The sequence below is a fragment of the Chenopodium album genome, chromosome 10 (assembly GCF_948465745.1).
Source record: "Chenopodium album chromosome 10, dcCheAlbu1.1, whole genome shotgun sequence".
NCBI lineage: Eukaryota > Viridiplantae > Streptophyta > Magnoliopsida > Caryophyllales > Amaranthaceae > Chenopodium > Chenopodium album.
This window is the reverse complement of record NC_137843.1, coordinates 2,210,258-2,230,731: the sequence shown is the minus strand read 5'-3', so window position 1 is coordinate 2,230,731 and position 20,474 is coordinate 2,210,258. Positions and strand designations below refer to the sequence as shown.

The following is a 20,474-nucleotide window of genomic DNA, read 5'->3' as shown; positions in this document are numbered from 1 at the left end:
AGTGTTCAAACCAATAAGAGCTACCTGTAAACTACTGTCAAACAGGTCCTATGCCTTTTTAAAGCATGTTCTACAGAGTAATCTTGGGCAAATAAAAGTTGTAGAAGCCTTGACTCTTGATTCTTGAATAGCGTGGAAAGGAAATTTTATGCTGTTGTCTGAATTTAATTTTCCTTTACCATAAAGAGAGAAGGTATAAGTATTTTTTTGAGACAAAACTAGAAGTTTGTGTGAAATAGACTTATCTTATAACTTGAGGTGCCACCTTAATTGGCCTATTCTGGCTTTTGGTTTGGCGTGTATCTTTAGTCCCAAAAAATTCCCCTTGACTCCTTCCCAGAAAAGCTTGTTTGATGACCGGCAAGCAAGAGCTCTCTGGTCATGTGTATTAAAGGTTTAGTTACTTTGAAAACAAAGTATAATAGCCAGGGGTCACCATATTAAGTTAGTGGTCCATACTCCATACAATATTACCATGATTTTGCATACCACTCTATGCTGTGGACTCTTGCATTTGAGAAGTTGAATTCCGTAAGTGTGACATTATTAGCGGTCATTTTCAGCATTTTAGGTCCCAAAAGTTGCTACTCAGTAAACAAACTACATTGAGGTGTCTGATGCTGCATTGCTACCTGATATGATTTTTCTTTGGATGTAGTTATTATGTGTAACTCCTTTAGGTGTAACATTAGCAAGGCTGTGTGATCCTCGCTTCCATCTTTAACCTTAGATGATGAAACTACTACTTTTTCTCTGCTTTCTGTCATCTTTTCTGATGTGTCTGATCCTTTACTGAAAATTTTCGACTCTTTTTTTTTTGACAAAGATTTTAATGGAAAGTTATGAACGCGTGATGGAGTTTCTGAAGAGGAGTAACGCAGTTAGTCCTACTGTCGCTATAGAGACTGCCACAGCATTACAGGTAATATAGGAAAGCTTATGCGATATCTGTTAGTAATCAATAATTTCTTAATATTCGTCTGTTGTAGATGACAACTACTTTAATTAGTCATTCATATACTGCCCTGTTCAAATTTATTATTAGTCTGTGTTACTCATTGAATAATTTTTTTTATGGACAGATGAAGTTTGAAAAGGTTACACGTAAAGCTCAGGAGCAATTTCAATTGGTTTTGGAGGAACAGAGCAGGTATTTATTTGTATTATTTGATATAATTTGGAAATTTACTTTGGCTTTAGAGGCATCTTTTTCACAGCTGTGATTGTTATGATATCGGACTTTGAACTTGGGTGCATAGAAGCAAGCCAAATGTTCTCTAAAGCACACCCTGATCTTATTTGATCAAGCAATGTCTATTTTGTCTTCTGTTGATGGGATCAGCTCTTACAAGAGCAAATCTTGTATTGGTAACCGTTATTTTGAATCAACAACTTTTTTTAACAGCTATGGATTATCACCAATCCGTTTAAGCCAATTAAATAATAGCAGTTCTACAAGGATAATGGTATTTTTATAAAAAGAAGGGAAAACTTGGTTTTTGATATTCTAATGTTGAAAAGAAGGGTAGCACAATTTATATATTGTGAGGCAATTTATGGTGGCGTCTATGTTTATTTTTTTTACATTCTGTTGTTTTTGGAAGGGCCAAGGGGTATGAAAACTTTGGGTGGTGGTTGTTGGGTTGCATAGGTAGTGTTTGTGACAAGTGAATCATTGGTATAGACTATAGAGTGAATAATTTTGACCAGTGCTTCCGAAATTCATGATGAAGCCAGAATGACTGTGATGACAAAGTTTGTTTTTGAGTTATAGACCTTTGACTTTCGAAACGATAAACATAATTAAGGGCAAAAATCCCAACATTTTTGATTACCATGGGTCGCTTGTTGACACGACACTACACGTGACACGATACAATGTGTGACATGACACGATACACGACATGGCTTCGGAAAAGTGTGGACTTTGGGTGTCGAAAAGTGTTCGATGACAAGTAACGACTTCCAAGTTTACCACCGATTTGTTAATCCTCTTTGTAATTTCATACCAAATCTCCTAGATTTGAACTTTACGAATTGCATACAATAGGGCTTTAGGTGGTTGAGAGGTGCGATTCCACCGGTGGATTTCCGGCATAGGTTGGTTGAAGAGAAGAGTGTTGCCAAGGTGGAGAAATGGAGAGTGGAGATTGGTGTGAATAACAGAAGGTAGCAAGGAATCTATTATATTATTGTAGACTTTTTTTTTTCAACTTTCAGTCACTAATACTCCAAAACTCCAATCATCAAAAGTCAAAATCTATGCACTTAAATTTTTTCATTTTTTTTTTTAATAACTTCCAACTCTTTTATTTTTTATGTTTAGAAAAACCATAACTTCCATAGTACACATGTCAAAATCAACAAAAATTTTCACACCAAAACATTTTTTTTTCTATTTTTTTCCTTAAAAAATACTTCCTCCGTTTTTTTAGTTGACACCATTTGACTTTTACACTATTCACATAACACGCTTTGACTCGCTTTTGTCGTTTATAGATACGATAAAATATATTCATTTGGGATCTTGTTTGAATCGTTTCAATGTATATTTTATTAATATCTATTTTTTATAATTTTACAATGTTGATAATTAGAGATATTAATCGTTAAAAACATGCGTTGGCAAGCGTGATAATGGAAAGGTGTCAACTAAAAAAAAACAGAGCAAGTAACATGATAAATAAGTTAACGAATAAAAACTTACAATAAATTATAAAAATATTTTAAATTAATTTATAAAAATATTTTAAATTATATATCCGAAATAGAGTTTAAGAGTAGACATTAAATAAATTCAAATTTCAATAAAAAATAAAAAATTGTTATATAAGTATTTTTCATTTAAACTAACTTCATTTTGATTGACTTTTATTATTTATAAATCTTATAATTATGAATTCATGCATTGCACGTGGCAAAAACTAGTTAGAATAAAAAGAGCAAAAAAGTAATGAAAGAGAGACACACAACAAACTTAAGAATGTAATAAAGAGTAGGTGGGAAAAAGGTATGGCTTCCAATCAAATTTTGTTTAGGAACATAGTCCCTTCTTTACTCTCAATAATGTGTGAAAATGTAAATTTTTTCTTTTTTAACATATTATTTTATTTTTATAATACTTATTTTGAATTTTGAAAACTGTTAATATGTACTCATTAGCTTTATTTAACAAAAATTATACTTGTATTCCTTAGAGAAGTGTCTTAGGAAAATTTCTGGACACTTTATATGGTAGCCGTGCCCAAGATATTGGTTAAGACACTCTTTTAACTGTGTCGAAGTGTTGGCGAATATTTTATGATTAAGAGTATCGGACACGACTCCTAATTCCAAGTTGGAGTAACATAGAATAATGTATATGTAGGCAAATATTGCCTTCGTTCTCGAAAGTTCTTTATGGTTACCATTTTTGCACAAATTAATGCAGTTAGTGTGTTGATGTGATGAGTGGGTGTAAGTAAAAGGTGATTAGAGTAGAAGGGAGGGTGTAAAAAGGTGTAAAAAGAAAGAATGAGTGAAATAGTGTTAACGGAAAACTGGATAAATTGAATGTGTAAAGAACTTTTTGTAAAGAGCTACGTAAAACGGAAAGCGTTAAAATTTTTTAAGAATGTAAGTAGTAAATGACATCTTAAATTTTGACAGTAAATCTCCATAAGTAACTGAATAGCATGGTATATTTATGATAGAGAAAATGTATAACAATCTGGTACAAATGATCCTTTTGGTCTACTTCATGGTTTTGTATATAAAAATAATAATAAGATAGAGTTTCTGACCAGTGCTTTCTGTCAGGTTTGCTCTTGATGTTGATTTTGATGCTCCAAAAGTTAGAGTGCCCATCCGAACGCGGGGTTCATCCAAAATAGACAGTGTTTTTCTTCTTGATTTTGGTCATTTTACCCTAAGGACCAAGGTAAGTGGATCTGATTTGTATGGTTAAGATATGCACATGAACATTATTATTACTTTTGTTGCTTTACACTCCATGACAAGAGAATAAAGTATTTATGTCTTTCATCTTTTTAATTTTATAGCTTCTTTTTGCCTGAAGATTTTGGTTAGTGAAAATGTAGAGAAAGTGGCCAGGAGGAGTTCTATTGTATTTTTTGTTTATTTATTGTTAAGAAAAACTAAATTGGGTTTCTATTGTATTTTCTGATTATTTATTGTTAAGTAGTTGGGAGGGTGACTGTAATAGAGCTGTTGAGGTGGAGTTTTGGCAAGTACTTATATGGCCCTTGAAGAAAAAAAAATGTTGATTGTATCAAATAAGTATAACTACTATCCTGTCACCTGTGGCTGCTGTCTGATTCATCAAAGAAGAAAGAAATAAAATCTAACTATTATTTGCTACAGGAAGGTCAACATGATGAAGACCAGTCATTATACTCCCGCTTCTATATTTCAGGGAGAGATATTGCTGCTTTCTTTACAGAATGTGGATCTGAAAGCAATAATTGCTCAATGTTTTCACCCCCTAAGGATAATTATCCCTCTGGAACTCCTGTGGAAGATGTGGACAATAATTCTTCTTTGCTTGATAGATGTGGGATGGCCGTGATCGTTGACCAGGTATAATTTTGTATCTTTTTTCCTAATATATTGATATATCTGGGCTCTAGAAACATGAAAGAACTATCACTATTGTTAGCATTTGATTGCGTCATGATTTTCTTTTGTGTTTCTTAGCTAATTTCCCCTATTCTGCACATGTTAAGATAAAGGTTCCTCATCCAAATTTCCCATCGACGCGCATTTCGGTCCAAGTCCCAAATTTGGGGATTCACATCTCACCAGCCAGGTACTCCAGACTTATGGAATTGTTAAACATATTTTATACTACGTTGCAAAGCAGTGGACAGCCTGTGGATGAGATCTCCCAACCCGAACTTGCTCCTTGGAAAGCACCAGATATGGCAGCGGAAGTGAGAATCCTGGTTTGGAAGGTATGCTCATTGCTAACTCTGCCTGTTCATGTATTGGCAATTTGAAACTTAAATTTGTGTTTTCCACTTGCTTAAACTGAATTTATTGCTATTGCATGCATAATGCAGGGAATCGGAAATTCTGTTGCAGCATGGCAACCTTCTTATGTTGCTTTATCAGGGTTTTATCTATATGTCCTCGAGTCTGAAAGGGCTCCCTTCTACCAACGCTGCACTAGGTCTGCTGTTAGTGTTCTTGATTCATTGCATTGTTTAGTACTTCTTTGATTTTTCATTTTTTCATTTTTTTGGCTATTGTGCATAATTTTTGTCAGTTACCTTATTAGTTAAGGTTTCCATGTATATGTGATATTTTTGTCATTTATTAATTTTGTAGCATGGCTGGGAAGCAAGTGTTTGAGGTTCCTCCAGCTAATGTTGGTGGATCACTCTTTTCTGTTGCTGTTTGTTTTAGAGGCATGGATATCCAAAAAGTAAGTTAACTTTTTCTTTCGTTTTATGGTTTTATCTGTTTGTTTGTTTTGGATGAAGAATTGTGGAAAGAGAACCCAAGTAGGATAGGGGGATCCAGAGTAGTCTGGTAGTAAAAGCATCACCTCACACCAATTTAATGAAAAACTTTCATAAAAAGGATTCTTCCTCCTATCAATTATATCTAGCCAATCTCTTGAGAACATCTGCAGTTGGGATATTCTTTATGTCAAGTCTTTAAACTGCCATGCAATTAATATGCTTAGTAGGATATTTAGTCTTATAAGTGTTATTAGCGAGGAAGACCATATAAACATCCATTGAGAAAAATTAGAAAAAGCACTTACTAGGAGCCATTCTTATCTTGCTACAGCATATCTGAAGGCTTTACGATTGACTCTTAATTTTAATTTGAGTGGGATCACAGGCCTATGAAGAGCCTAGAAGTATTAATGTCCCCAAGAAACACCCATTTTAAGATCCATATGTTGCTGGTAACTCTGTACTGGATCTCTTTGTTGTTACCTATTATGCTTTTTGGTTATTGGTCATATTCCATTGGAGTATGTACTAGCTGAATTGTAAAGAAAACTTTACTCAGTAGAATCTCTCTGTTGACAAAGATCTTGAGTGTATGTTGACTTGCATTCTTCTTTGTTTGCTTTCTTGTTGGTAGTTTATAGTTTTGCTTTTACCTTAGGATGAGTAAGAGCCAGCATTGCAACTGGTAGAAAATTAAGGGGGTTGATACAATGGCTAAATGGGTGGGGTTCCCTGGAGAAGAGGGCCAGCAATATTCTCTCCTTAGTTTTGTGTGTTTCTTTTATTTTTTTCTTCTGTAAATAAAAATAAATAAAAAGTATTTAGAGTCCTGAAAAGTTTTTGAAATTAAAAGTTGAAAAAGTGTATATTGAAAAAGCAATGCAAGAAATTTTTTATTAGAACCTTTAAAAATTATACTGGTGAAATTAATTTTGATCATTGTTTATATATTCCTTATTTCATGCTTTAGGTTTTTTTTTGGTCTCTGGATCTTATCATGGATATTTTCTTATGTTTGAGGATTGATTTCTTTGTATGGCTTTGATTCCTTGGTGTCTTGTTACTTAAATTCCTTATTAACTGACCCTGAAGAAAATATAGAGGAGCTATTGTAAACTCCAAGGAGTTTGTATGAAAGTAGGCCAGGAGCACAAGTTCCAAATTGTCCTGTACTCATGCATGTTATCTCTTTGGCAAATTGTTTTTGCTGTTTATGCAATTTAAATTTAAAATATAAGAAGGGACTATTGCTTAGCCTTGTTATCATACACATCATTCTGCAGGCTCTGGAATCCTCTGGTACATTGATTATAGAGTTTCCGAATGAGGATGAAAAATATGTATGGCTGAAAGGGCTTGTAAAGGCTACATATCAAGCATCTGTAAGATGTTTCTTCTTTCTTTATAAAATTATCTGTTTCCTGCTTAAGTGGTACTAATATTTTTGTTGGTATTCTTTTGTGTCTATTTACATTTCCTATATGTTGACAATTGTTGGTTCATTCAGGCTCCATTATCAGATGGTCTCTATGGAGATACCAGTCACAGTGTAGGTGGTATGGTTGATGCTCAGATTGCTAATTCTAAGGCTGTTGATTTTGTTATTAATGGAACCTTGGTGGAGACCAAATTATTTATATATGGCCAGGTTGTAATTCTTGTCGTTTTAATTTTTCTCCATAATTGTGCCATTAAATATATTGTAGCCTTGTATGTTAGGCATTGTTAGATGCTTCTTGCGTCTTTTCTTTTTTCGCTATAGCATGTTTTGTTGTATTGATTTTGTTACTAATCTATTATACATTTTTCTCCATAATTGTGCCATTAAATATATTGTAGCCTTGTATGTTAGGCATTGTTAGATGCTTCTTGTGTCTTTTATTTTTTCGCTATAGCATGTTTTGTTGTATAGATTTTGTTACTGATCTATTATATATTTTACTACAAAGTTTCATTTTTCCTGCCACCAAATATATTTATATCTGTGACAAGTAACTAAGATTTAATTCAGAAAGACATAAAGGTGGTTCCCCACCCCCAAGGGCCCCAACACACACACACACACCTTAAAGATGATGTCGAAGCTTTTTGTCTTTCTCAATTACTACTTGTCTGCTCATTTCTCAATATAGTTGGGCTTGTTGATCATTTGTGCTAGACAGAAAGAAAAGTAGAAAGAAGTGGTGGGGGCGGGGGTGGATGGAGAGTTGAAAAGTTAACACGAGTGAATCTTCAACAAGATGCGGCTGTCATGATTTTTCTTTTACTTTGTCCTGAAATGCTATCCCTTTCATCCTAGAATTTTCGTTCACCTTGAAATTTATGAGTTGCATAGCTTACAATGTTGTTTTTCAAATTTTAAAATGGTGAATATGAGTTGCGTAACTTACAATGTTTACCGCCATTCATGTCTTGTAAATGATACACTCATCTTTATGTTCTGCATTTTCAGTGTGGAGAAGAGGGCCAAGAGAGCCTTGAGGAGACCCTCATTGTTAAGCTTACTGCTGGTGGAGGAAAGGTTTGTGTTGCTTTATAGCTTACCAGTAATAGTTTATTTATCTTCTCCTTTGATGCCCTTCTCTCATGCTTAGAGGTATACTGCAACGTAATGTTTATTATTACTCAGCATGTATACTTTTAAGCAGTGGTCTGCACTATTGGTGGGGCAACTTAGTTTTTCCCAACAGGAGTGTGCTGCAGCCTGCAGGCAGTTTTTTGATTATTCTCTCTCTCTCTCTCCCCCTGTTTTTTAATAAAACTATTATATAGAGCTGGTTATCTGAATTTAATACTATTGCTTTTACAGGTGCATGTTATCCGGTCTGAAGGGAACTTAACAGTCAAGATGAAGCTTCATTCTTTGAGAATTAAGGATGAGTTGCGAAGTCGTTTAGCAACGAATCCTCAGTATCTTGCTTATTCAATTGTCACAAGTGATCAAATACTACCCTCACCTACTAATATTCAAGCAAATCAGTCTTTCTCAGAAGAAGAAGAAATATTTAGAGATGCTTTACCAGACTTTACTCCTGCACCAGATATTGCTCATAACGTTGAAAGTTTTGTTGCTGATCCTGTGGTTTTGCTTTCTAAAAAAGATTTGGGGAAAGGGAAAGGATCCTCATCAGAAATATTTTATGAGGCTCTTGGTAGTGACAACTCCGATTTTGTCTCAGTTACATTTATGACCAAGGATCCTAGCTCTCCAGAATATGAAGGCATTGACACACAGGTATTCGCCAAAGTTATTTTTCCTTATTCCTGTGGTGGAGCTAAAAATAACAATGTTCTTTAGATTTTCCTGCTATGGGTCTTCTAACCTACTGTATCCTATATTTTCAGATGAACATATGTATGTCCAAGCTGGAATTCTTTTGTAACAGGCCCACAATTGTTGCTTTAATTCAATTTGGTTTGGATACGAGCTCTGCGAATTTCGAGGGAAGTAGTAAAGGTGCAACCATGGCTTCTGAGGACATAAAAACTACTAATAAATCGGAAAAGCATGATGATGGTGATGATTTTGTCAAGGGTTTGTTGGGATATGGTAAAGGACGAGTTGTGTTTAAGCTGAGCATGGATGTGGATAGCGTTACTGTGTTTCTGAACCAGGAGGATGGTTCTCAGTTTGCTATGTTCATTCAAGAAAGTTTTATTTTGGATCTCAGGGTATGTTGTCTTTTGTTACTTTTTATGCTATTCCTTTCTGTATATTCTAGTATGATAATTTTCTTCACCTTTCCTTTATATTAGAAATCGCGCTTATTTAGTACTTTCATATTCTTTAAAGTTAACAATTTTCACTGAATTAATTTTTACAGAATTCTTATGTTGTGAACGGACCTTAAAATATAATGAATGCTTTTAGAAAGGGTTCAGTTACCCAGACTAAATCTAGACAACTAATTTTTTGCTAATTCATTATGGTTTGTGCTGTCTCAAGTAGAGTAACTTGACTTTTTATTACTCATTCCATCCCATCATCCTCAGAGGTGCCTTAGCAGCTCACTTTTTGTCTGTACTTATTTACATTTTGATTTACTTAGTGCTTATAGAATGGATAGTGAGGCTCTTCCATGTGTGTGCTGCTGTGAGCCTGTAACTGTATGATTTTTTTGAATTTCTGTCACAAACTGCCCTTTGAAATCTCCTTTTCAGTGAAGTGTGCTATATATCATGCACTCATGCAGGACCATCATGTTGCCTGGGCTTTTAAAGCTACATTGTATTATTTACTCACAAATTACATGCTTGATTTCAAGGCGAATATCTGCAATTCTGTTCTTGAATAAACTATATGTATGGTTTCATTTAAATCTGCACTCTGCAGTTTTGTTCTTGTAAGCTATGTGACACATCTAGATTTTACTAGGTTCATCCATGTTCTATATCCATTGAGGGCACACTGGGAAATTTGAGGCTGCGTGATATGTCTCTAGGTGCTGAGCACTGTTGGAATTGGCTTTGTGACATTCGCAATCCAGGTGCTGAATCACTTATTAAGGTATATCTACTGTTTAATTAACTCTACTAATTTCTATATGTTAGGCCCCAAAAACAATTTTTTTTTTTTTGATCTTCTATATGTTTTTCTAAATTAGTGTTAAGCTTGTATCTTATGCATTATATGTACTATTTTTTTCAGTTTGCATTCAAATCTTACAGTGCTGAAGATGATGATTATGAAGGATATGATTATAGCCTTACTGGTTGTCTATCTGCTGTTCGCATAGTTTTTCTCTACAGGTTTATCCGAGAGGTGAGACTGATTTTGGGTACCTATCCCTACTGGCTATTTTGGGTCAGAATTGCCTGGCTGTACTGACACTCTCTTCTAATGTATCTATGTATTGTGAACTATCATCATTCTCATGTCAAAGGTTATGCTTTTAACTTCTCAAACAACTGCAGATAACAGTGTACTTCATGGAACTTGCGACCCCCCATAAAGAGGAAGTCATTAAGTTGGCTGATAAAGTTGGTGGTTTTGAGTGGATGATTCAAAAACATGAGATTGATGGAGCCACAGCTGTGAAGCTGGATCTGTCGTTGGACACTCCTATTATAATTATCCCAAAGCATTCTATGAGCAAAGAGTTAGTACCTATCATATGAGTTTTTTTTTGGAAGTTGTGTATGTATAACGTATGCTTTTTATCCATTTGTGAAGGTTAGGGTTCAATCACTAAGTCTCTGGACTGGTCTTGGTGTAGAACTTTTTTACACACTGATTTATACTTGTAGGTTTTCCTGAGAAGCAATTTGATTTTAAAATTTAGGAACAAATATGATTAAGGAATTATTTGGTATGACCATTTTAAAGAATGTTTTGAATTTTGGAATCGCTTGGCTATTTTCTTAAAGAATTATTTACTCTACTCCTCAACTAATCCTGCCACACTTTGTAAACAAAGAAAAGATTCATTATTCTTTTGTTCTTCAAAAAGTGCAAAAATACATTGCACAAGGGGGATTTGCTGATCCTTTTCCACATTGAAAGTTAATTTAGTCGAGCAAACAACAGATTTTCAATTATTTCTCAGCATTCTTTAGATAAAATTGGCAGATGGCTTGGACACTGATGAGCTCCTGCTTTTGCATTTGCTTGCTTTTGAGCATCAGGTCTCTCTCTTTTACATAGTTTATTGTTGCAAGCCAAAATTCAGTTGTTTTGAATAAGGAGGGGGGGGGGGGGTTGGATCTCGGTACTTCGAGCTTTTTGGATGTTGTATTATGATTAGCTCTTAGGGGTTAGTCAACTATCATCTATATCCTTGGATACTGTTCTGCTGCCTGGTTTAATTTACTTGTGTTTATCTTGATGGGAGGTTTATGTTTAAGTGGTTTAGTCTCTTGCTATATCTTTTTGTCGGTTAGCATTACAGTCAAAGTTCATTATGCATAAGGCGATCAGTTAATAAAAAAGCTATATTCTTAGCAAGGTCCTTATCTACTTTATAAACAACTTAGCCGTTAATAAATTGAAAATGATATGTGTAAGCATGTAGCCCTAATGGCCAGTATGAGAAGCTAAAACTAGATGCATTAAGGATTATATATTATTATTATTATTGTTATTGTTATTGTTATTGTTATTGTCATTGTTATTGTTATTGTTATTGTTATTATTATTATTATTGCCTCGTGAATTTATCATGTATTCCTAATTAATACATTAGGAATTGTATTGAATGCCTCTACTTGGTGTTTAAGGCAACATATAATAAATTATTAATAGATTAATATTCTTTACTGATCTTATTGCGCACTTCGTGAATTTTAATTTATGAATTGAATTTATAGGTAATTCGCTAAGATGTGTGCTTAAATAGATTGTCCTGTGTGCTTTCGCTAACTTATAATTTGTAAATAGCTTTTCTTATACTGTGATCTTTCTGACCTTTTGTATTATGTCCCATCAAATTAGGTAGTGTCAGATTCCAAATGGTTGCACACAGTGAAATTTGTTTGCAGAACTTATGGCAGTGTCCTTTTGTGTACTTAATGCACACATAGAGATTTGTTTGCAAAACTTATGGCAGTGTTCTTATGTGTATTTATTATCTTGTACTTTCTGCAGTTTTATGCAGCTTGACTTGGGTCAGCTAAAAATTAGAAATGAATTTAGCTGGCATGGATGTCCTGACAGGGATCCTTCTGCTGTCCACCTTGATGTTCTTCGTGCTGAGGTGAGCCTGCTGTCCTCCTATTCCAAGGGTCAGCATCTTTTACTTTATTGATCTCAATTTGACCTGCAGGTCCTAGGAATCAACCTTTCTGTGGGAATTGATGGTTGCCTTGGAAGACCAATGATGCGTGAAGGTCATGGACTTGTTATCTGTGTCCGTCGCAGTCTAAGGGATGTTTTCCGTATGGTTCCCACACACTCTATAGAAGTTCAGGTAATATTTACAATTACCTTTCCTGTTCTCTTTCCTATCTATCTAGCTGATAGTATGATATTTTTCTGAATGGTTGACTGTGCATGGGTTAGGCTTCCAATGGTGAAACCTTACGTGTTTTTGGTTTTTGATATATGACCTGTTAGTAGGTTTGGCCATTGTGCTCCTAAATATTTCTGGAAAGTCTATCAAATGACTTGAATCCCCTTATGTCACGTGTCTCACCACTTAAAAATATCACTATGTTCTTGTATGACAATTCTCCTACTTATTACCTGCTCTCATTGTAGTGTTGACGTCAGTGAAGGGAAGGATTGGTGGGAGTGGGGATTGGCAATAAATATTGAGGTGTGCATATGTTCATGTGGTAGAAAAGAAAGAGAAGTAAAACAGAAGTGCTATGATTGCTGACAATCTTTGCATATTTTTATAAATAGTTAATCTTATGTTTTGTCCTTTCTCTTTCTGACTACAATTTTTTGACAACAGGTTGATTCATTGCATGGTGTCATGTCAGACAAAGAGTATAATGTCATATTGAACTGTGCTTACACTAATATGAACGAGGAACCAAAACTTCCTCCAAGTTTTCGTGCAAGCAAATCTGATCCTCAGGATACAATGAAACTGCTGGTTGATAGGGTCAATGCGAACAGTCAAAATTTTCTATCCCGTACAGTATCCATTGTGGCTGTTGAAATTAAATATGCTTTACTAGAACTATGCACTGGGATCCATGAAGAATCAACATTAGCTCATATCAGCGTTAGTATTGAATTTACATGAATTTTTAGATGATTATGCTCTCTTCTTAATATCCTAACTACTTTGCACATGCTTTTCCTTTTATGTTTTCTTCCTATATTTGTTTGCAGTTAGAAGGTCTTTGGGTGTCTTACAGAATGACTTCCTTGTCTGAAGCGGACCTCTATGTCACTATCCCCAAATTCTCTATCGTGGATGTTCGTCCTGATGCAAAGCCTGAAATGCGACTGATGCTTGGATCGTCATCAGATGTCGGAAAACAGGTTTCTGCTTCGGGAAGTGCTTCGTCTATCATTGATAGCAATTATATGAGAAATCAGTCTAGAGATTCTTCTGCCCCTGAAATGCCAACGTCAACAATGTTTTTGTTAGACTATCGATGGAGAGCATCATCCCAATCTTCAGTGGTGCGGGTACAACAACCAAGAATTTTGGTTGTACCAGATTTCCTTATTGCTGTTGCAGAATTTTTTGTTCCATCTGTAGGAAGTATAACTGGAAGGGAGGAATCGATGGATCCAAATAATGATCCGATCCGCAAAAGCCACAGCATTGTACTGCAATCTGCTGTCTACAGGCAGCAAGAAGAGGTTATTCAACTGTCTTCAAGTCGACAATTGATTGCAGATGCTCCAGGGATTGAGGACTATGTCTATGATGGTTGTGGGAGGACGATGTGTTTGAAGGAGGACACTGATATGAAGGAAAGTCAGTTTCCTAGATTTCAACCTATAATTGTTATTGGTTGTGGAAAGCGATTGCGGTTTGTGAATGTGAAAATCGAGGTACTGTAAGATCTGTATTTTGTTTATTTATTTTATGCGAAGACAGGATGTGCTATGAAATATTTAGTAAGTGATTGCTTGTCCTTTTGTGTGTTGTAGCTACCCTGACTAGCTTACCCTTTTATACTTGGATGACACCTCCTTAATGCCCTTTGTTCATTTTTTTTACACTGAAAGAAGTCAATTCATATTTTTCAGGTTCATCTTTTTGAACTGAAGGTGCATTTTTTTGCTTGCTCATTTCTGTAGTCAAGACTCATATTGTTAAACTATTCTATTCACCTTTTCTAATGATAGGTTCATTATTACAACTCTAGGTCAATATTCAGGTTCATTATCTTAAATCTAGGTCACTTTTATTTGAGTTGTAGGCTTGTTTGCTTTTGAGCTGAAGGTTTTGTATTACGCAATTTTTTTTCCTGAACTAGCGTTGCATGTTAAATTTTGTTTGTTGGATAATGTCCCTTTTTTTTTTATTGGGAAATATTACTTTTTGTGGAAGTAAAAATTGAGCTATTTAAACCGAAGTTTCATGGATAGCAGTTTTGAGAGAGTGACTGACTTATTGTGAGAGAAAGCTAACTGCTTCATTAAAATTTTGAATTATCAGAATGGGTCACTCTTGAGGAATTATACGTATTTGAGCAATGACAGCAGCTATTCAGCATCTCCAGAGGATGGTGTTGATATTAAGTTTCTTGAAAGTTATATATCTGATGAGAGCAACGATCTACAGAATGATAGTGGATTATCTTACATATCATACTCTTCAAGCGGACGAGATGACGGATCTAAGTCTATCCAAAGCTTTACCTTTGAGGCTCAGGTTAGATATCTGCTTTCTGATGCTTGTGATGCGTGCTGCTTCTTGCTTCTTTCTGTTCTATTTTGCCTGGTCAGTTCTTGTCTAGCCTAGTAGCCTCAGTTTTACTGTATGGGACTTTCTTGATTTCTCTGCTATTGTTATGCTCTGATGTCTGAAGCTTACAAAGTGATATTCTGATTTGGGCTGATGTATAGATTAAAGTTTCTCTTCATATCAATGGCTAATGACTTGTGTTTCTATGTGGTTAACTGGGTTGTCTTTACTCATAAAATTGATTTTAAACTTCTGTTAGGCTGTACTGTACATTTTTAATACTCCCTCCGGTCCCTTTTAGTTAGTTTCTGTCACTTCTTGCACACATAGTAAGGAGGAGAGGGTATAAATTTGGCTGTATGCTGGTGCAAGTTTGATATAGAGTACTCATATCTTAGATCCATTTATATGCATGTGGGACTGTGGGTACTTTGTGTTGGGTAGGTAAGGGTAAATAGTAAAAATTTATTACCTTTAATGGAAGAGAGATGGAATTCAACCAACTTAATGGAAGAAATGAAAATGGAAGTGTAGCCATGACAAAGCCTTGGTCCCAAAATGATTTGGGGTCGGCTAACATAAATCGCCATAAGGAGCTGTCCGAAAAAGGGCCAATTAAATGAACTGCATGGAGCTTATTTTCATCCAGCTGTCCAATCATTTCATCATGATACATGCATTTCATGGGGTGCATTATCTTGTTATATGGACAGTCCTTATAATGTTGCTGGTATTAATTTGAAATTATTGTTGTTTTATGTGTAGGTTGTCTCTCCAGAACTGACTTTTTATGATGGAACTAAGTCATCTCTAGATGATTCCCCATATAGCGAGAAGCTAGTTCGAGCCAAGTTTGATCTAAGCTTTATGTGAGTGCCTTTTATTTATATTTTTTTTGTTATGCTTCTTTCTTTATCATAAAGATGCATTGTTGAATTGTCAACAAGCGTGTTTTACGATACGTTGCATGAATGTATTTTCGTTACCCTGAAGCATCATCTGTTATGATTATTTGGGTTATATCACCAATTTTTGAGTGCAAATTTTTCCCTGATTTTTGTTATCTGCTTTTCCCATCTTTCATTTGGCCGTTTTCCTGCTCATAAAAGGATCAAAGGCCCCACCAAACATTTGAGCTCAAATATAGCAACAAGAAATAATAGGTCAAAGAACCCTTGATTGAACTGGATGAAAGCGCACTGAAGTCAATGTAATGTGTAGCATCTGTTGGCTTGTTGCACATAATGTGTAGCATCTTTTTTTAGTTAATGTTGCATATAATATGAAACAGAGGTAGTATTTCAAAATTTGTGCTTTGAAATTATGCAAAAAGGTAAATATGTGTCATTTAAAAAAAATAAAAATAAAGAGTGAGTAGTAGCATGCTAGACATGAATAACATTAAGTTTCAGCTATATTTGACAATGACTTCTATGAGGGTCAATAGTCGTGGCAAATTATATGCACGTGGGTAATACTATGAGCTAACACCCAATGGCGAACCACTACCATATTATTAAAAAAATAGTGGGTCCTGCTATCTTTTTTCCCTGCTCTATATGTGAGTGACTTTACTGGATAAGGAAATGGTATACCGAAGGGATCTACTTGTGTGGATCTGCCCTGGAATAGGTATAGGTATTGGCCTAATACAGCTATATGTTATATTAAACCTCAATACCTTGCTCTTATGTCTTAAAGAGTCTAGGAGAGAAGAATCATTCTTTTGAGAGGACCGTCATCAATAAATCCATAAGTTTACAGTAGCTTTGCCCTTAGATCTCCATAAGTTTACAGTAGCTTTGCCTTTAGATCTCCATAAGTTTGTCAGTACAGCCTCCTCTTTGGTCAATAGGTAACAAATGGTTCATTGAAATTTTTTCGGACTTCATTACTAGCTGGTGGTGCTCTCCATTTTCAAGACTCTTCTTTCCTCATCCTTTGTCGGTCATTATCATGAACCATGTTTTTGTAATATGTTTGTATCAAATAGAAGCAACATATATCTTCATCCTTTCATTTCTTTTTTCCTTTGGCTTATTTTTAAGAATTTATTATTAATTTTGTTTTAATCTTTTAGCTCTCATGTAATAATTTAATCATATAGATATCGATTTGCTCAGGTATGCGTCACAGGAAGATGGTACATGGATCCGTGCACTTCTGAAGGACTTAACCATTGAGGCTGGATCAGGACTTGTTGTTCTTAGTCCTGTGGATGTTTTAGGAGGTTACACCTCTGTGAAAGAAAAAACCAATATATCTCTCTCCTCCACGGATTTGCATCTACATCTTTCTCTTAGTATCATATCACTCTTACTTAACCTCCAAAATCAGGTGTCTAGTGCACTGCAGTTTGGAGATGCTAATCCTCTGGCATCCTGCACTAACTTTGAACGTATATGGGTGTCACCCAAAGGTAACTAATCCCAGGATATAAATCCTCCTTACTTTCAAATAATGTTCTATGTCAACTGTCAACATTTTAGCTAGTTAGGGGGTCACACTTATTCTTTACCTGAGGTTGTTGCTTGTATTTACAGAAAATGGACCTCAGTGCAACCTCACATTTTGGAGGCCTCGTGCTCCTTCAAATTATGTAATTCTAGGAGATTGTGTCACATCAAGGTAATAACAAGAATTGATCTGTGTTTGAGGCATTGCACATGATTCATTCTCCAGTTTGCACCTTAGTTTTTATCTTTATAGCACAATCAGAAGTGTCCCTTATGTATTTGTGTTTGGTGACTTCTAGGTGTAGTTAAGTCTTCATTTATTCTTGTTGATGACTACCTAACTTTCCTTGTGAAAGAGTTATGTGATCCCTTTAAATCTTTTTTTTTTTTTTTTTTTTTTAATAATTTTCTCTCATTCTGTGTTATAATTCTTATTACACATTCTACAGTTGTTTCCTTAAACAGGTAAAGCAGCATCATGGTCTAATTCTCTGGTTCCATTCGCCTGACCTTTTGAATATTGTTTCCTATTCTTCTAAACCTTTTGACTTTTTTTTTATGTCCTTTGACTGCTATTATGCTGTACGCTCATAAATTTTTTGTGAAGCTTTTAACAATTGATGCTTTTTTCACTTTAACTATACAAGCTAAGAGACACACGCTATGCGTGTACAGTATAAGAAAAAACAAATTAACCGACGCCTGCCATCAACCTAGAATGACCAGCAATTTGTGAAACTGAGCATATAGACGAAATATTTACTAAAACCATGAGAATGAAATTAAAAAAAAAAAAAAAACCATGAGTAAAATTAGGAGTAGTTTTCTTATTATTAAAAAAAAATCAAGAGCAAATTTTTTTTTTTTTTTTTTATTTATTTTTTCTATGGGGAATGAGAACAATTGAAGATATAAATTTACGTGGAAAAAAGGGAGCGGTTATTATAAGGTAGTTATGATTGGACAATTGTGAATAAGAGAGGTAGTTTTGCAACTTGAGAGGGGTAATTTGGGGATAGTGGAATTTATCACCCAAAAGACCCTTTCACTTTATATATAGGATATGATTAACAATTTGGGACTAAGGCTCTGTTGTTGTGTTGTATAAGATTAACATGCATGAATCTTCTTTACTCCTCACCAGATGGCTGTGGAGGGACTGAAAGCAGTTGTGATGTTAAACTGTTTATTTTTAAATGCTGTGCATCCCTAATGATCGTAAAACTGTTTGTGCCTTTTCAGGTCTATTCCTCCTTCACAGGCAATGATGGCAGTTTATAATACTTACGGACGTGTAAGGAAACCATTGGGTTTCAAATTGATTGGATTGCTTTCTGAAATTTTAGAAATCGATAAAACTGAACAGAGTGCAGGTGCAAAAAGTGAGTGTTCTCTGTGGTTTCCAATCGCCCCACCAGGATACACAGCCTTAGGTTGTGCAGTTAATGTTGGAGATCAACCCCCACCAAATCACGTTGTTCACTGCATACGAGCTGATCTTGTAACATCAACTTCATATTCAGAATGTTTGTTAAACCTGCCATCCAATTCCTGTTTCCCATCTGGTTTTAGCATTTGGCGTCTAGATAATATTCTTGGCTCCTTTTATTCTCATCCTTCTGCTGACTGTCCTTCCAAACAATTCTGCTATGACCTGATCCCTTGTCTTAAATGGAGGGCTTACCGGCATCATTCTTCTTATTCGAACCCTGCCTCAAAGCTCTGCCATGAAGATGAACCAGCAGTTTCTCAGGGAAGCAAGCAAAATTCAAGTTCCAGTGGATGGGACATCCTTAGATCTCGAGTTTCACACAAATGTTTCATGTCTGTCCCAAATTTTGAAAGGATCTGGTGGGACAAAGGTGGAGAATTTAGACGGACAGTTTCAATATGGAGGCCTATACCTCGGCCTGGTTATGCCATTTTGGGTGATTGCATAACAGATGGGTCTGGTTCTCTTATCTCCATTTGCTAGTTTTGTCAATCATAGCATAGATATTAAATTAATCAAATACTTATCTTTTCAGGTTAGAGCCTCCTACACTTGGCATTATTTTCTTGGCTGATAATCCAGAAATCTCCGCAAAGCCTGTAAAATTCACAAAAGTTGCTCAGATTTTTGGGAAAGGTGTGGATGAAGCTTTCTTCTGGTATCCAGTTGCTCCCCCAGGTTATGCTGCAATGGGATGCATTGTTACTAGAACAGATGAGCCACCAAGAGTTGAATCATTTTGCTGTCCTAGAATTGATCTTGTTGGCCCAGCCAATATTATTGAGGTGCCTGTTGCTAGATCTTCAAGTTTAAAAGCATCTCAGTGCTGGAGTATATGGAAAGTTGATAATCAGGTTTGATTATATTGTTTAAATTTATTTATTATTTTTTTTCTATTTGTGTTGATGTGTGAATTTGCATATGGTGCTGAATCACTTTAGATTGAATATTATCCCTTTTTACTGGTTAGGCTTCAACATTCTTGGCACGTTCTGATTTGAAAAAGCCATCAAGTCGCTTGGCACTCTCAATTGGAGATACTGTGAAGCCAAAGGTACGAGAAAATGTGACATCTGATATGAAGCTAGGGTGTTTATCCGTTACTATTCTTGATAGTTTGGGCGGAATGGTAAGTTGACACAAATGCTTTGAAGCACTATTTTATCATTTTTGCCTTTTCATGTTTATGCATTCTGATATTCTTTGACAAGTGCCTTTCAGATGACACCTTTTTTTGACGTGACCTTCAACAATATTAAGCTTGTATCCCATGGCCGATTTGAAGTTATGAGTTCAGTACTTATCTGTTCAATGGCTGCATCAACTTTTAATACTCAGTTGGAGGCCTGGGAACCATTTGTGGAGCCATTTGAAGGAATTTTCAAGTAATACTTTGTGGCTTAAGTACTTTGATCGACTCATGTGGACATAATATTCGAATTGTTGTGGTCAATTGAAATCCATTATTCTTTTTTTTCCTTGACGCTTCTGATCTCTTATTCTATCTAAACCCAAATTTGAAGCTGATATTTTTTTTCTATTCCTTGGAGGTTTGACACTTATGATACCAGTACTCATCAAACTCCGGGGCTTGGGAAGACACTGCGCATCGCTGCAACCACTATCTTAAACCTAAATATCAGCGCTGCCAACCTTGATTCTTTTGCAGAGGCCGTTGTTTCTTGGAAAAGGCAGAGAGAACTTGAGCTTAGAGCAGCGAAGTTGAATGAGGTAATATAAAAGCTGG

The 20,474-nt window shown here is 35.3% G+C and overlaps 1 protein-coding gene across 3 annotated transcripts in view; it reads left to right on the top strand.

Moving 5' to 3' along the window:
• The window catches only part of LOC145561915 (uncharacterized), a 48,366-nt gene that overhangs the window by 13,144 nt on the left and 14,748 nt on the right, over positions 1–20,474 (top strand). For 2 of the 3 annotated variants that reach the window (XM_081622045.1, XM_081622044.1), the window contains 28 exons: positions 827–922; positions 1,083–1,150; positions 3,799–3,919; positions 4,363–4,578; positions 4,725–4,952; positions 5,061–5,170; positions 5,329–5,425; positions 6,749–6,847; positions 6,973–7,116; positions 7,918–7,986; positions 8,275–8,700; positions 8,811–9,137; positions 9,841–9,972; positions 10,114–10,227; positions 10,380–10,564; positions 12,049–12,157; positions 12,227–12,370; positions 12,860–13,135; positions 13,246–13,920; positions 14,531–14,746; positions 15,545–15,648; positions 16,903–17,198; positions 17,323–17,407; positions 18,478–19,182; positions 19,263–19,581; positions 19,698–19,856; positions 19,949–20,112; positions 20,278–20,458. In XM_081622045.1, coding sequence (XP_081478171.1) covers positions 827–922; positions 1,083–1,150; positions 3,799–3,919; positions 4,363–4,578; positions 4,725–4,952; positions 5,061–5,170; positions 5,329–5,425; positions 6,749–6,847; positions 6,973–7,116; positions 7,918–7,986; positions 8,275–8,700; positions 8,811–9,137; positions 9,841–9,972; positions 10,114–10,227; positions 10,380–10,564; positions 12,049–12,157; positions 12,227–12,370; positions 12,860–13,135; positions 13,246–13,920; positions 14,531–14,746; positions 15,545–15,648; positions 16,903–17,198; positions 17,323–17,407; positions 18,478–19,182; positions 19,263–19,581; positions 19,698–19,856; positions 19,949–20,112; positions 20,278–20,458 — 5,865 coding nt within the window. The remainder of the gene's footprint in view (positions 1–826; positions 923–1,082; positions 1,151–3,798; positions 3,920–4,362; positions 4,579–4,724; positions 4,953–5,060; positions 5,171–5,328; positions 5,426–6,748; positions 6,848–6,972; positions 7,117–7,917; positions 7,987–8,274; positions 8,701–8,810; positions 9,138–9,840; positions 9,973–10,113; positions 10,228–10,379; positions 10,565–12,048; positions 12,158–12,226; positions 12,371–12,859; positions 13,136–13,245; positions 13,921–14,530; positions 14,747–15,544; positions 15,649–16,902; positions 17,199–17,322; positions 17,408–18,477; positions 19,183–19,262; positions 19,582–19,697; positions 19,857–19,948; positions 20,113–20,277; positions 20,459–20,474) is intronic. The other variant, XM_081622046.1, reaches the window with a different exon arrangement.